General features: G+C 40.4%; 1 protein-coding gene across 1 annotated transcript in view; it reads left to right on the top strand.

The window, feature by feature from the left end:
- Window positions 1–2,404, top strand: part of C8B (complement C8 beta chain) — a 506,997-nt gene extending 504,593 nt beyond the window's left edge. The window contains exon 12 of the mRNA XM_044085515.1: window positions 1,834–2,404. Within this exon, the coding sequence (XP_043941450.1) occupies window positions 1,834–1,985 (152 nt within the window). The 3' untranslated portion in view covers window positions 1,986–2,404. The remainder of the gene's footprint in view (window positions 1–1,833) is intronic.
- The last annotated feature ends 12,327 nt before the right edge of the window (window positions 2,405–14,731 follow it).

Here is a 14,731-nt window from a genome sequence, read left to right as displayed (position 1 = left end):
CATGGTGTTGAATTTTTAAGGAATAATCCATCTTTTTGCTGAGAATATAACTATTGACCCAGGCTAAAGGGTTATCTTGACCATGATGTAGTTGCAAAGGAAAGGTAGATTAAAGTTTGGAATGGCTAGCACACGATAATGAGTTAGATTTAGATGTTTTAATCTATGTCAGAATTGTGGAACCTGGCACAGATTTTGTTTAAACCACTTTACAGAAGTTATTGAAAAGTTGTGCTGATAGGCCCTTCTCATAAACTAGAAAATCTAGGCATAAATTATTAAGTTCACTGGTGAGTAAGGGTATCAAATGATTAGTCCAAGGAAAGAGCCTTGGTGATCCAGGGAAGAATAGGATGCTACCATATTGTACAGCTAACAACTTGTATGACATTTTTTACACGGCCGAGGAGTTTGCCAGCAATAGTTTACACAGATTATTTATGTACAGTAGAATGACTTACTAAATGGAAAGTTCTTCTATGAGTAGTGAGAAAAGCATCTCTTAAGCAACATTTTTCCATATTATTGTAGAAATAGTCAGTGGCCTGAAACAAAGCAGTAATAGTACTGAATCTCTTTCTGAATGCATGCTGATAATTTGTCTAAAAACACAGTAATTTATTTAGAGAAAAAAAATTATTATATGCTAGGTTTTCCAGTATTTTTAGAAGAAGCAATAGGTTAGTAAGAGCCTTCAAGGACTTGCTTCAAGATGTTGCTAGGGGTTTTGCATAGTGGGATGATTTTAGCTGGTTTTCCAGAGTTTTCCAGAGGGTAGGTACAGGCTCTATAGTAAAAGTTAAATTACTAAATTGCAGCCAGATATACTAGCGTATTGGAAATATCTGAGGCAGTTTTTTAGGCACCTAGGATGTCTGTCAGTGTTGTAATGCAAACATTTCCTTTTAAGCTCTATTAGCGTGTTTCATTCAAAACCAGACAAGATTAGTCTAACATGAAAATGAGGTAAATCACTAGCAGGAGTAAATCACTAGCAGGAGAAGTGTCTGATGTATGGGTTGATATAACCAAGGCGTAAACAAATAAAGATTAGGAGCATTCAAGATGAAAAAGTCTCAAAGTAGGAAGAACAAATTCAGAACCAAGGTAGATTTTATTATTGCAGTAAGGTGTTAATTAGAAATGTGATCTTGCTTCTTTAAGGATGACTTTTATCTCAAACCAATATAATCTATGGTGGGAGAGGAATGCTTTTTGCCTAGGTGTATAATAGTCAATCTGGCTTTTACTCCTTGTAATATTTTACATATGTGATTCTGGCATTTTCCAGAGCCTACAGGATGAATCTCTCTGTCTCAGTTTTTCGTTCATCTTCCAGCTAACAGCAAGTGTTACCACAATGTTTGCATTGTTTTATTGGCAAAATGTTGCTCTCTTTGAGTAACGGAACTGTATTAAAGTATTGCAAGGCATAATCAGTACTGATGGACATGGATAACTGGTACAACTCAATGCAAGCTAAGGGGTTATATAGTGTAATTTCCTTCTCAAGGGGAATTGAGTGCCCTTAAACTATGGTCATGGGGTGTCTACAATATTTAACTGACCACCAAAAAAGAAAGGGACAGTGATAAATGAAGCTGTTGGGTAATAACATCAGAGATAATTTTAGGCATATTTGTCAGTAAGATGTAAAGAAAGGTGCTAACAGATAAGGTTTTATCTTGATATAATGGTAGCTAGGTGTTAGCTACTATAGGGGACCATCACTGATGTAATTTCAGGTCAGTAGGCAAACTATCATGAATGAAAATACCAAATATCTGCAAAACTGGATTCCACCCCAATATGATTTTTTTTTTTTTTTTGCAGGTGTTATAATAAGTGGTGGCTGGAGCTGTTGGTCTCCTTGGTCTCAGTGCATCAATGGACAGAAAAGCAGAAGGCGACAGTGTAACAATCCTCCCCCTCAAGATGGTGGTAATGAGTGCTCTGGTCCAGCTGAGGAAACAGTTACCTGCTAACTACCTACCTATTTGGCAAAATGTGCATCACAGTATACATTACACTACTGATGTCTATATTGCAAGCATATGTTATTCAAAACCACAGTCAGATATGTCTATGAATTATGCCTTAATAGTAGGGTTGGAATTACAATAAAGAATCACATATTTAAAATACAGTTTTCCAAGTATGTATTTTTACCACAAAGTGTAATAATATCTTTATACTACTATCAGACATATTACAAAATGATTCCTTATTTTCAAAAGCACTTTAGGGACATGCTTCAAAGTTCAAATTACAGACTTAAGTTCCTAAATTGGACTATCTAGAAGTCTGTGTCCACTTTACAAGGGACTAAATGTAAGGAAAACAAAGGGAGTATCAAGCCTATTCTTTAAATTCTTGAAATAAAGCACATGCTTGTTTAAAATGACTTCTGTCTGGATATGATTGCATATTCTAGCATAAAATGCTCTACTTTTTATCTTGGTAGTAATGCTGCCTTTATGCAGAAACAGTGATTTTATGCACATTAAGAGTATGACCTTTGCAAAATGTGTTCAAGATGCCGCCTGAGATATTAATTTGGAGACCATGCTTCCCCTAGCAAGATTACAATGGACAGAAGATAGGTATAATGCCTTAACACGTTAACACCTATGTGGTATGGAATGTCACACCTTCAGCAGCCTACACGCATCTTGTATTCCAGAGCTTTTTCTGAAAAATAAACTTAAAATGTTAAAGAAAAACAAATATAAATATTTTGAGAACAATAAAAGCTATTAAAACTGTACAAATAGCAATATTATCAGTAGGAAGTGTTCTTTCCAGTGGTACATTCAGTCTTTTCCATAAATACTCTAATGTATTATAATGTGCACAAACCCAAATTATATTTTTCTAAACTTTCACAAACCACATTTTATATCTTGAAAACTATGCAAACTTCACATATGTTGTTAGAACTATTTTTGTTAACCAGACATAAGCTTTCATGAAGTGTACATTTATTGGGATATTTACAGAAATATAAAAACATATATTTGGTAGTATAATTAGCAATGCAAATAACAGTGGATATATCTCAAGATGTGCAACGTATAGTGTACATACCAAAAATAGTTTAATTCAACAACATCTAAGGTTTCAGTTAATGTCATGCAACAATTAGGTTCATAGGTTCATAGGTTGGTACTAGGCTATCAGCCCTAGAGCCTATACAAGCCTAGCCATAACAATTCCCTGGCTATTTCTTCCCACACTATTTACTTCCCTGGACCCCTGTCTAGCAGGGCAACTGACATGATCCCCGGGGTGAATTTCCTTTCTCCCATCCAATTATCAAGGTTCCTTTTGAAGAGGGCCAGAGAGGCACTCTGCTTGACATGTATGGGCAGTCTATTCCAGAGTCTGGGGAGTCTCTGGGTCAGGAACCTATCCCTCCAGCATGTTTTGTTTATTGTGATGACAAGGTTTAGATCCCTGGAGCGTGTGGCTCTGAGTGATTGGGATTTCTTTAAGTGTAGCATGTCCAACAGCTCTGGGTTTGACATGGCCTTGTATGTCAAGCAGAGATTGCATCTGAGTAGACGATATGCGACAAAGTATAGCTGGAGTTTTTTAAGGCGGTCAGCATAGGGCATCTGCTTTAGACCTGTGATTCTTTTAGTGAGGTATTTCTGCGGCCTTTCCGGTTGTTGCAGATGTCTTGAGAGGTACATACCAAATGGGGCATTGTATTCTATAATCGGTCTAAAGAGGGATGAGTACAGTGGGACAATGACCTCCTTTTTTCTGGATGAAAAGCCCTTAGTGATGAGGTGTGCCACATAGAAGGATTTCCTGACTGTTGTGGTGATGTGGTTATCGAAGGTGAGACCACTGTCCACCTGTATCCCTAAGTCTCTTATCACACTTTCGGTGTTTCATGTACTGCCACCTATATAGTAATTCACGGATACATGTTTTTTCCCAAAGGGGATAACTATACATTTCTTGGCATTGAGCTTTAGCCCATGGCTCTGGCACCAAGCATCTGTTTCTGTAAGGCCCTTTTGTAGAGTATCCACATCATTTGGGGATTCAATAATGGCTCCCAGTTTGCAGTCATCTGCGAACTTTGTTAGCCAGAGTCCCTTAGTGTTGGCCTGTACTTCAGAGAAGTAGATGCCAAACAAGACCGGTCCCAGGACTGAACCCTGAGGTACTCCACTTGTCACTTGTCTGGAGCTGGATTTGGAGTCGGCTACATTTACAGTGTGGTTTCTTTCAGTAAGCCAGTTAGCAACCCATTGGGTGACGTAGGGATTAATGCCCAGTTTAGTAAGTTTATCTATGATTCCAGAGTGGGGGATGGTGTCAAAGGCCTTGGCATGGTCTAGATAGGCTGTGTGGACCACCTTACCCTTGTTCATGGCTCTGGAGACTGATTTGAAGAAGTCAATCAGGTTCAGGAGACAAGATCGGCCCTTCACGAACCCAAACTGGGTGGGGTCCAGTGTTTGAAGGTTGCCAATGTCTTTGTTTATAAGTTCCATGATAATACGCTCCATGGCCTTGCAGATAAGGCTTGTCAGACTGATGGACGGTAGTTTTCCGGGATCCAAGGTGGATCCCCCCTTGTGGAGTGGGATAAATGTAGCTGTGCGCCACTCAGTGGGCAAGAAACCTGAGGTGAGGCTATGATTAAACATGCAAAGAATAATCCACGACCTTGAAGAAAGAACCACCACTCTCTAAAAAGTCCCACAAGGCTATTTTTTTTTTCTTGAAGTTTCCAAAAAAACAGATAAAAAAATCACACTGTATTATAAAAAAAAACATAAAAAAAAAATCACACAAGCGCTTTCGCTCAGGTAATTAATGATTAAACATGACACTTAGGTGAGGTGCCAGTTCATTTTGTAGTTCATGTAGAACACAGCCCAGGATGTCATCTGGTCCCATGGATGCTGTATTTGTAAGTCTTTTGGTTTTTGAAGTATTAACTACATATGAAAATATTACTTATTTTCATAATTATGAACAAACCACTAGCAACATTTCAGTATAGTGTGATATAAACCAGAAACCCATCCACTGGGGATGCACACGCCAGTGCATTTCTTTGTGTCATTCCCAAGCCTGGATAAATCGGGAGGGTTGCTTCAGGAAGGGCATCCGGCATAAAACTTTGCCAAATCATACATGCGGACAACAGTACAGATATACATACCAGATCGGTCGAGGCCCAGGTTAACAATGACCGCCACCAGTACTGCTGGCCAATAGGGTGCTGGCGGAAATTGGGCTACTGTTGGCCAAAGGAGGAGAACAGGGGGAAGGCATGCCCAAAGCAGGTAAAGGCTATGACTGTGGTCATGATGGTCGGAACTTTGAATGTTGGCAGTATGACTGGTATAGGGAGAGAGCTAGCTGATATGATGGACAGAAGGAAGGTTGGTATATTGTATGTGCAAGAGACCAGATGGAAGGGGAGCAAGGCTAGGTCTATCGGAGGTGGGTTCAAATTATTTTATCATGGTGTGGATGGGAGGAGAAATAGTGTAGGGGTTAGATGGACAGAAGGAAGGTTGGTATATTGTATGTGCAAGAGACCAGATGGAAGGGGAGCAAGGCTAGGTGCATCAGAGGTGGGTTCAAATTGTTTTATCATGGTGTGGATGGGAGGAGAAATAGTGTAGGGGTTATCCTGAAAGGACAGCATGCTAAGAGTTTTTTGGAGGTGAAAAGAATGTTGGATAGAATGATGTTTGTGAAGCTGGAAATTGATGGTGTAATGATGAATGTTGTTAGTGCATATGCTCTGCAAGTTGGGTGTGTGATGGATGAGAAAGAAAAATTTTGGAGTGAGTTGGATGAAGTGGTGATGACTGTACCCAAGGGTGAGAGAGTGGTGATTGGAGCAGATTTCAATGGGCATGTTGAGGAAGGGAACAGAGGGCATGATGAATTGATGGGTAGGTATGGTTTTAGGTAATGGAATGCAGAAGGTCAAGTGGTAGTGGATTTTGCGAAAAGGATGGACATGGCTGTGGTGAATACGTATTTTAACAAGAGTTAGGAGCATAGGGTGACATACAAGAGTGGAGGAAGATACACACAGATGGATTATATCTTATGTAGAAGGGCCAGTCTGAAGGAGATTGGAGACTGTAAAGTGGTGGCAGGGGAAAGTGTAGTTAGGCAGTATAGGATGGTGGTTTGTCGGATGACATTGGTGATCAAGAAGAGGAGGATGAGTGTGAGGGCAGCACCAAGGATGAAATGGTGGAAATTGAAAAAGGGTAATTGTGAGATGGAATTCAGGGAAGAGTTAAGATAGGCACTGGGTGGCAGTGAAGAGTTACCAAATAGCTGGGTAACTACAGCAGAACTAGTAAGGGAGATGGCTAGAAAGGTGCTTGGTGTGACATCTGGAAAGAGGAAGGAGGACAAGGAGACCTGGTGGTGGAATGAGGAAGTACAGGAGAGTATACAGAGAAAGAGGTTGGAGAAGAAGACGTGGGATTGTCAGAGAGATGAAAGTAGACAGGAGTATAAGGAGATGAGGTGCATGGCAAAGAGAGAGTTGGTGAAGGATAAGGCGTATGAAGACTTGTATGAAAGGTTAGACACTAAGGAGGGAGAAAAGGACCTGTACCGATTAGCTAGACAGAGGGACCGAGCTAGTAAAGATGTGCAGCAGGTAAGGGTGACAAAGGATAATGAGGGAAATGTACTCACAACTGAGGAGAGTGTGTTGAACAGATGGAAAGAGTACTTTGAGGGGTTGATGAATGAAGAGAATGAGAGGGAGAGAAGGTTGGATGATGTGGGGATAGTGAATCATGAAGTGCAATGGATTATCAAGGAGGAAGTAAGGATAACTATGAAGAAGATGAAGAATTGAAAGGCTGTTGGTCCAGATGACATACCTGTGGAAGCATGGAGGTGTTTAGGTGAAATGGCAGTGGAGTTTTTAACTGGATTGTTTAATGAAATCTTGGAAAGTGAGAGGATGCCTGGGGAATGGAGAAAAAGTGTTTTGGTACTAATTTTTAAGAATAAGGATGATGTGCATAGCTGTAGTAACTACAGAGGGATTTAATTAATCAGTCACAGCATGAAGTTATGGGAAAGAGTAGTGGAAGCAAGGTTAAGAAGGGAGGTGATGATTAGTGATCAGCAGTATGGTTTCATGCCAGGAAAGAGCACTACAGATGCGAAGTTTGCTCTGAGAGTGTTGATGGAGAAGTACAGAGAAGGTCAGAAAGAGTTGCATTGTGTCTTTTTGGACTTAGAGAAAGCATATGGCAGGATGCCTAGAGAGGAGTTGTGGTATTGTATGTGGAAGTCAGGAGTGTCAGAGAAGTATGTAAGAGTGGTACAGGATATGTACAAGGGTAGTGTGACAGCGGTGAGGTCTGCAGTGGGAGTGATGGATGCATTTGAGGTGGAAGTGGGATTACATCAAGGATCAGCTCTGAGCCTTTTCTTATTTGCAATGGTGATGGACAGGTTGACAGACGAGATCAGACAGGAGTCCCCGTGGACTATGATGTATGCAGATGAGATTGTGATCTGTACTGAGAGTAGGGAACAGGTGGAGGAGACCCTAGAGAGGTGGAGATATACTCTAGAGAGAAGAGGAATGAAGGTCAGTATGACTAAGACAGAATATGTGTATGTGAATGAGAGGGAGGATAGAGGAATGGTGAGGATGCAGGGAGTAGAGGTGGCAAAGGTGGATGAGTTTAAATACTTGGGATCAATACTTCAGAGTAATGGTGAGTGTGGAAGAGAGGTGAAGAAGAGAGTACAGGCAGGATGGAGTGGGTGGAGAATAGTGTTAGGAGTGATTTGTGACAGATGAGTACCAGTAAGAGAGAAAGGGAAGGTCTACAAGAGGGTTGTGAGACCAGCTATGTCATATGGGTTGGAGACAGTAGCACTGACAAAAGGAAGGAGTCAGAGCTGGACGTGGCAGAGTTAAAGATGTTAAGATTTGCACTGGGTGTGACAAGGGTGGACAGGATTAGGAATAAGTATATTAGAGGGTCAGCACAGGTTGGAAGGTTTGGAGACAAAGCCAGAGAAGCAAGATTACGTTGGTTTGGACATGTGCTGAGGAGGGATGCTGAGTATATTGGGAAAAAGATGGTAAGGATGAAGCTGCCGGGTAACAGGAAAAGAGGAAGGCCTAAGATAAGTTTTATGGATGTGGTGAGAGAGGACATGCAGGTGGTTGGTGTGACAGAGAAAGATGCAGAGGACAGGAAGAAATGGAAACAGATGATCTGCTGTGGCAACCCCTAACGGGAGCAGCCAGAAGAAGAAGAAGAAGTGTGATATAAACCAGAATTTTCAATGAATTGTCCTATCTCCCACACTGGACTTTCACACCATGTACCTCAATAAAATTTAGGTCTCCCATTCATGAAAATATGAACATTAATATGAATATATGAATAATAAGTGGCAAAAAGATCAATTTCTCCAATGCAGGACATCCTAGACTTAAAATCTTAGTGCCATTTGGTTAATAACTCCTTGCCCAATCTAATACTGCCTATTAGCTGGTTAGTCACTTAGTTAAAGAAGGCAGACCTGAAAAAGTTCTGGATACCATAATGAGGTATGGGTGTGAGCTGGAAGTATACAAAAATGCATTATAGTCTTGAGTTAGTTGAAGCATTTTTACAGCTTTATTTTTTCACTTTGTCAATCTTTCTTGTGAACATTCATTTAATGATTTCCATTTTTTCTTCTTTTTTTTGTTTTATTTATAATTGTCTTGGAATGTATGCAAAGATGCCCTGTAATCGCTATGCAGCCTTAGAGTTGTACAGAGTGGTTTCATAACATCTTCAGCTCTTGATAAAATAGTATATATAATTAAATTCATATTACTGCCTTTTTGCAGTTGTATTGAACGTGACTATGAAATAAAAGGTCTTTACAAATTAAGTCCAAATATTTATAGTAATAAGCTAAATTTAAAATGTCACTGTTTATTTTGTAAGGATATTTGAAATTATATTTCCCAAAGTGAATGCTCACAATTTGGTACTGAACTGAATGCTGTGTCTATTAGGCCATGCTACAAGCTGAGCAAAACAGGACATAGCCTAGCATAATATAACATGCTTTTAAAATAAATGCAAATATTCCTAACCATATGCAGAATAATTACTCAGGATCAAGAGGTAAGAAATCCTTACTTTTCTCTCCTAGAAGGTAGTGCTTGGTGGCAAATGAACTACAGACTTTTAAGATCTGAACTGTTGTATTTCTAACTCCCCCGGATCAAAAACTAGAAAAATGTTATAAGGAGGAATTCTGACCGTCACTATGGTGATTTTCTCAGAATATTCATTCTGTCTTTAATAGCTGCCTTTCCCTATCACTCTTGTCATCTTCTCTGACCTAGTGGTGCTTTCATCATTCTGTTGTTCATGTGACACACTGACTGTAGTGCTCTCCACCCCCCGCCCAACTGTGACATACAGATAGAAGATATGGCAAATTTGTATTTTCTGTGTCCCCATCTGTAAATCTTCCTCTTCTTATACATTTTCCAATCATTCAAAATTTTAGTTATTATGGAAGCAGTTGTGGTCTAGTATCAAAAGTCATATATATATGAAGAAGATTGATTCAGTCGCTAGGCTCACATCCTAGATATTTGGCTTCATACATTTAGAGGTGTATATTAGGCAAATGACCACTGTGGCCTTTGTAAGCCTAGCAGTGCATCCCAAATGTATCCCAGAAGCTATTGTGGCTTAGCAGTTATTTTAAAAGGTTTATGTGACTTAAGGCATGATTTAATGTCTGCCTCTGTCCATCAGAGACACAGGTATCAGACCAGCCATCCACTGGTCAAGGTTGCACTTGAATAGGGTTAGGGAAGGGTTCTGCTTAACATGGATGGGAAGCCTATTACAGAAAATGGGGATTTTTCTTAGATAAATACCCGTCCCTCCACTATGTCCTACTTATGTCACAAGCAAACTTTAAATCCTTAGATCTAGTAGCTCTGGTGCTGTTCTACATACAGATATACACAAGGTCTATCAGAGTGAGATCCTAGGATGCTTTGAATGCCAGGCATAAATTATCTCTTAGCAGTCTGTATGAAACAGAGTAAATAGTAAAACTATAGGAAACAGAGCTTTACAGAGAAATAACATTCACAAATGGTTGACTATAACAAAAATTACTAGACTGGGATTTTTGGAGGGGAGGCAAGGGCTCCTTGAAACCTCTACACCCAGTATCTTCCAATATTCTAATTGTAAGATCCTAATGCGTTGGGAGTAGGGAGAACCTTCTTTAATCTCAGTGTTACACAGCCATTCTGACAAAATATGGGAACGATATAAGTAGATCCACAATTCCTGTTTCATCAGAAGATTGCACAGTGAACAGCAACAATCACTTCCTGCATGATCAACAGGCTACCTTGGCTGCTTGTTTTGCCATTGGGGTGGGCACAGAAGTATGCTGATGCCTTAATGCATCCTAGAGGCATTTTGTTGCTTCCAGAGCTTGCTTTCCAACTTCTACATCCAACAAATTAAACTTTGGCTACAGAAGCTCAGCAATAACACACATAGTTCTGCTACTTATCATTTGAAAGATAACTTCTCCTGAGGTCCCTGTTAATCAACCTTTTTGCCCTCACCTCTATACTCTATGCTGGATTGCCGACACACCCAGACTCCAGTCCTGCTTCCCTACTATTGTCATTGATCCTATGTTGTCTCTCCTTATTAGCTGTGAAGAAGCATGTATCGTAATTGTGAAGATTGGGTGAAGATGGGTGAAGGCTGCCAGCCTAGCCAGATAGAATTTTATAGATAATTCTGACATGTGTAAATATTAAGGTAAACCACAGGCTTGTTGTCTTAAATGGTAAAAATAGTGTTACATGTGGAACTGGAAAAAATACAACAACAGTGCACACTACTGACCAAGTAAACCATGTTGTGACCCTTTGATGTAAACACGACTCCTACCGGTCTAGATGAAGGAATTCTTGCTATTGTTTTAAGGCCAGATTTAATGGCCAGAATTTGCATGCATAAATGTCCTTAATGGCTTTGCTTCCTGACCTGGTGTGAGATTACTAAAGAATGTAGCCTGTTAGCCTGGGAACCCAGGGAAGTGTGAAGAATGATGTAATGTGAACCAGGAATGTGATTTTAAAAGCAGACAGAATCAGAGAGCATTAAGCATTTTTGTCTTGACTATCCAACTCATCAGCACTGTCTTGCTCTATATGTAAGTTTATCTTATACTTGTGTTTTCTCGTAGACATACCTAGAAACTAGAAAGATTAGACTGTGTTTTTCTGTGATGTCAGAACTGTACTACTGAATTATTTTAAGTATTTCTCTGTGATCTCTGAACTCTTGACTAGCATTGTATAGTAAAAAGTATTGTCTTGTGTTTTGACTATTTGTTATTAAATATTTTTCAACCCTTTCAACTGTGGCTGTTTTTGTAGAGATAATTTAAGCTCTTTAGAGTACATGCAAGCCTTTGGTAAAATTGTACAAAGCCACTATAATAGATTTAGCCCTGGGCTGTACTACCAATTGGATAATAATATTGCACAGTAATAACTGGACACCCTTTTAAGGGTCTTTGAGTAGCTGATAAATATTAGTGGGAGGTGGCAGCTGGTACTACCGTATAGTCTGAGAAAAAGGGGCATAGCTGGAGAACCTGTGCCAGCCTTCCCCAGGAGTGTCTGGGTGGTTATATAAACTCTTCTCAAAGTGTGTGTGTGTGTGTGTGTGTGTGTGCGTGTGTGTGTGTGTGTGTGTGTGTGTGTGTGTGTGTGTGTGTGTGTGTGTGTGTGTGTGTGTGTGTGTGTGTGTGTGTGTGTGTGTGCGTGTGTGCGTGTGTGCGTGTGTGCGTGTGTGTGTGTGTGTGCGTGTGAGCTACTTGGACAGGGACACAAAGCACTGGTGGGACAGAGAGGGTGCTGGAGGTTTTAGCTTGCCCACTAGGCTGAGATCTGCACCCTATAGCTGTGCCAGTGGGGAGTCTTATTGGGGACCCGGAGAGCAAAGGAGTGACCAGCCCCAGACTGACTGTGATCTCTGTGTGCTCTTAAGGGAAATTGCACTTTATTGTGTATATTTGTTATCCTTTCCTCCTGTATGAGATGCGCCTCACTGGTGGTAGTGGTGAGGATTGATGCTCCTTGATTGCTGGGCCAGGGCACGGGCGTCACAGTAATAACTAATGTAACAGGTTACTTTCCTGATATCACTTGTGGCTTAAGACTTCCACTATTTCCATGTATGATTGATTCCACCTTGGTGACCCCTTAGTTTACCTAGTACACCAGTGAACCCTGATGTTCCTTTTTTGTATTCATATTACTGATATAGAGAACTCCATTACACTTCATCATTATAGCTCTCATTCTTAGCCATTCAGTCTCCCCTCACAGCCTTAAACTACTTGCATTTTATTCTTTTGCATTGTCAGAAAGAATGTTTTTTAAAGAACCCATCATACCTCTCAACTGTCCAGATTTTCACAGAATGTCCAGATTTTTGCTTCATAGTTTTGATCTGTTCCTCATAAAATTTGTGATTTTCTGGCAAATTGCTGTGATGATATGGTGATTGAAATCACTAAATAATGACATACATTTGAGTTTCAGACTTCAAATCCTTCAGAAAAATGCATGTTAACACAAGTCCTGTTATTCTAGCAACTTTCTAAGTTTATAAAAGCAATATTTAAAATGTGTCATTATTTTTGGCCTTTGTCCCCCCATTTTGTAAGGCTTTGTCCAGATTTCTAGCATTAAGACGTTGAGAGGTATGACACCCATAACTATTAAGAAGCTGCTTTGCAAATTAACTGATGAAATGATGCCTAATAAAAGCTGATTAAAACCCTTTTAAACTTACAGCCAGCAACAGTAGTCAGACACATACCAGTAAATGGGCAATTTGGTAGTAGATAAGACATCTGTGCACCTTTAGTAATCCACTCCATCTATTTCTTCAATGTATTTCCCTTTCTGTGTCTTTCTCTATCCCCTGCCTGTTCTTGTAAGTCTCCTCAAACTGCCTGTTTAGCCTTTCTAGATGTTCAGGCTGAACTGCAGAAGTAAGAGACCAGCAATTGTAAATAAAATGTGACTGCAAAACAAATGCAATGAATTTTAAAACTCACTATAATATCATTAAAACACTTTTTCCTGCACTAGCTCCTTAGTCTCCTGTATGTTAATATTCTCCAGCTGTTGCCATTTTTTTAGTGCAATGCTAGGATAAGTCTCCTGTATGGTTATATTCTCCAGCTGTTGCCATTCCTTTGGTGCCATGCTAGGACATGTCTCCAGTACGGTTATATTCTCCAGCTGTTGCCATTCATTTGGTACCATACTAGGATAAGTCTCTTGTATGGTTATATTCTCCAGCTGTTGCCATTCCTTTGGTACCATGCTAGGATAAGTCTCCTGTATGGTTATATTCTCCAGCTGTTGCCATTCCTTTGGTACTATGCTAGGATAAGTCTCCTGTATAGTTATAGTCTCCAGCTGTTTCCATTCCTTCAGCACAATGCAAGGATAATACACTCTGTGGGTTATGCAAGTGCATCAGTGCATGTATGTATAACAGTTCATGCCAGCCAACACTCCAAACTTTCCCCAACACCCATGTGGTGCCACAGCCATCTGCTGCTGTAAAGTAATAGTTCTGACACTGTGGCATACGGAGATATGTGAGCCATGACTGCCATCCCCTCCAACTGTTCTAGTAACACAGAGTTTATCTGGTGTACTGGAGGTACACCATCCCTTGTAGCATGTCATGCAGTCTGTAAGTATTTGGTAGTATGTAGACATCTACTTGTTAGGACTGTGGCCAAGCTAGCCAGTGTTCCCTGTGCCCAGTCAGGGAACACTAGCTAGCCAGCGTTCCCTGTGCCCAGTCAGGACGGACACACCCCTCCCCTACAGGAATGCAACTTGACACCTGTCCATTTGTGACCCCCAGCCAAAAAGACTGAAACTTTTTCTACCAGTTCTTGTGCCCTCTCTGTTTCTAATACCTCCAAGACTGCAATCCATAGGACTGCAGCCCATACTGCCTCTCCCCTGTGCCTTGTCATAATGAATTGTTTGACACTCATAGAACTGAAACCTGTCCTGCCCATCTCCTGTGCCCTGTCAGGATGAACCAGTCACCACATAACTATGACCTGTCCTGTAAATTTCCTGTCAAGTTTAGAACCTCTCAGATTGTCAATTCCCTGTTACTGCCACACTTTTCCCACACACACACACACACATACACACACACACACACACACACACACACACACACACACACACACACACACACACACACACACTCTCTCTCTCTCTCTCTCTCTCTCTCTCTCTCTGCCTTGCTGTATGATAGTGTCTGTTGCTGCTATACCCCTTTAAGTGATGATTGCTAATCTGAGGTCTATTATCACTTATCATGTATTCTGTCTGCTGTCAGTTTCCCTATAGGGCAATGAACCCTGTTGTCCACTTTATTCTTATTCCCTATGTTTACTCCCTTTAACACAGTCTCACACAAAATGATAACCAAGGTTTTTGTAATGCTAAAATGGGGCTCATAATGTGGCTATCATGCAAATTGTGATTATCAAGATCATGTATGTATCATCTCTGCAACAAGGCCAGTTCTTGCCCATGAATGGGCTAGAAGTTTGTATAGGGAATGCGTCTGAGGATCATGGCCATGTT

This window comes from Protopterus annectens, chromosome 10.part0 (genome assembly GCF_019279795.1).
Source record: "Protopterus annectens isolate FY-2018-M chromosome 10.part0, PAN1.0, whole genome shotgun sequence".
Classification (NCBI taxonomy): domain Eukaryota; kingdom Metazoa; phylum Chordata; order Ceratodontiformes; family Protopteridae; genus Protopterus; species Protopterus annectens.
Note: the sequence above shows the minus strand (reverse complement) of the source record. Positions and strands in the feature narration are given on the sequence as shown.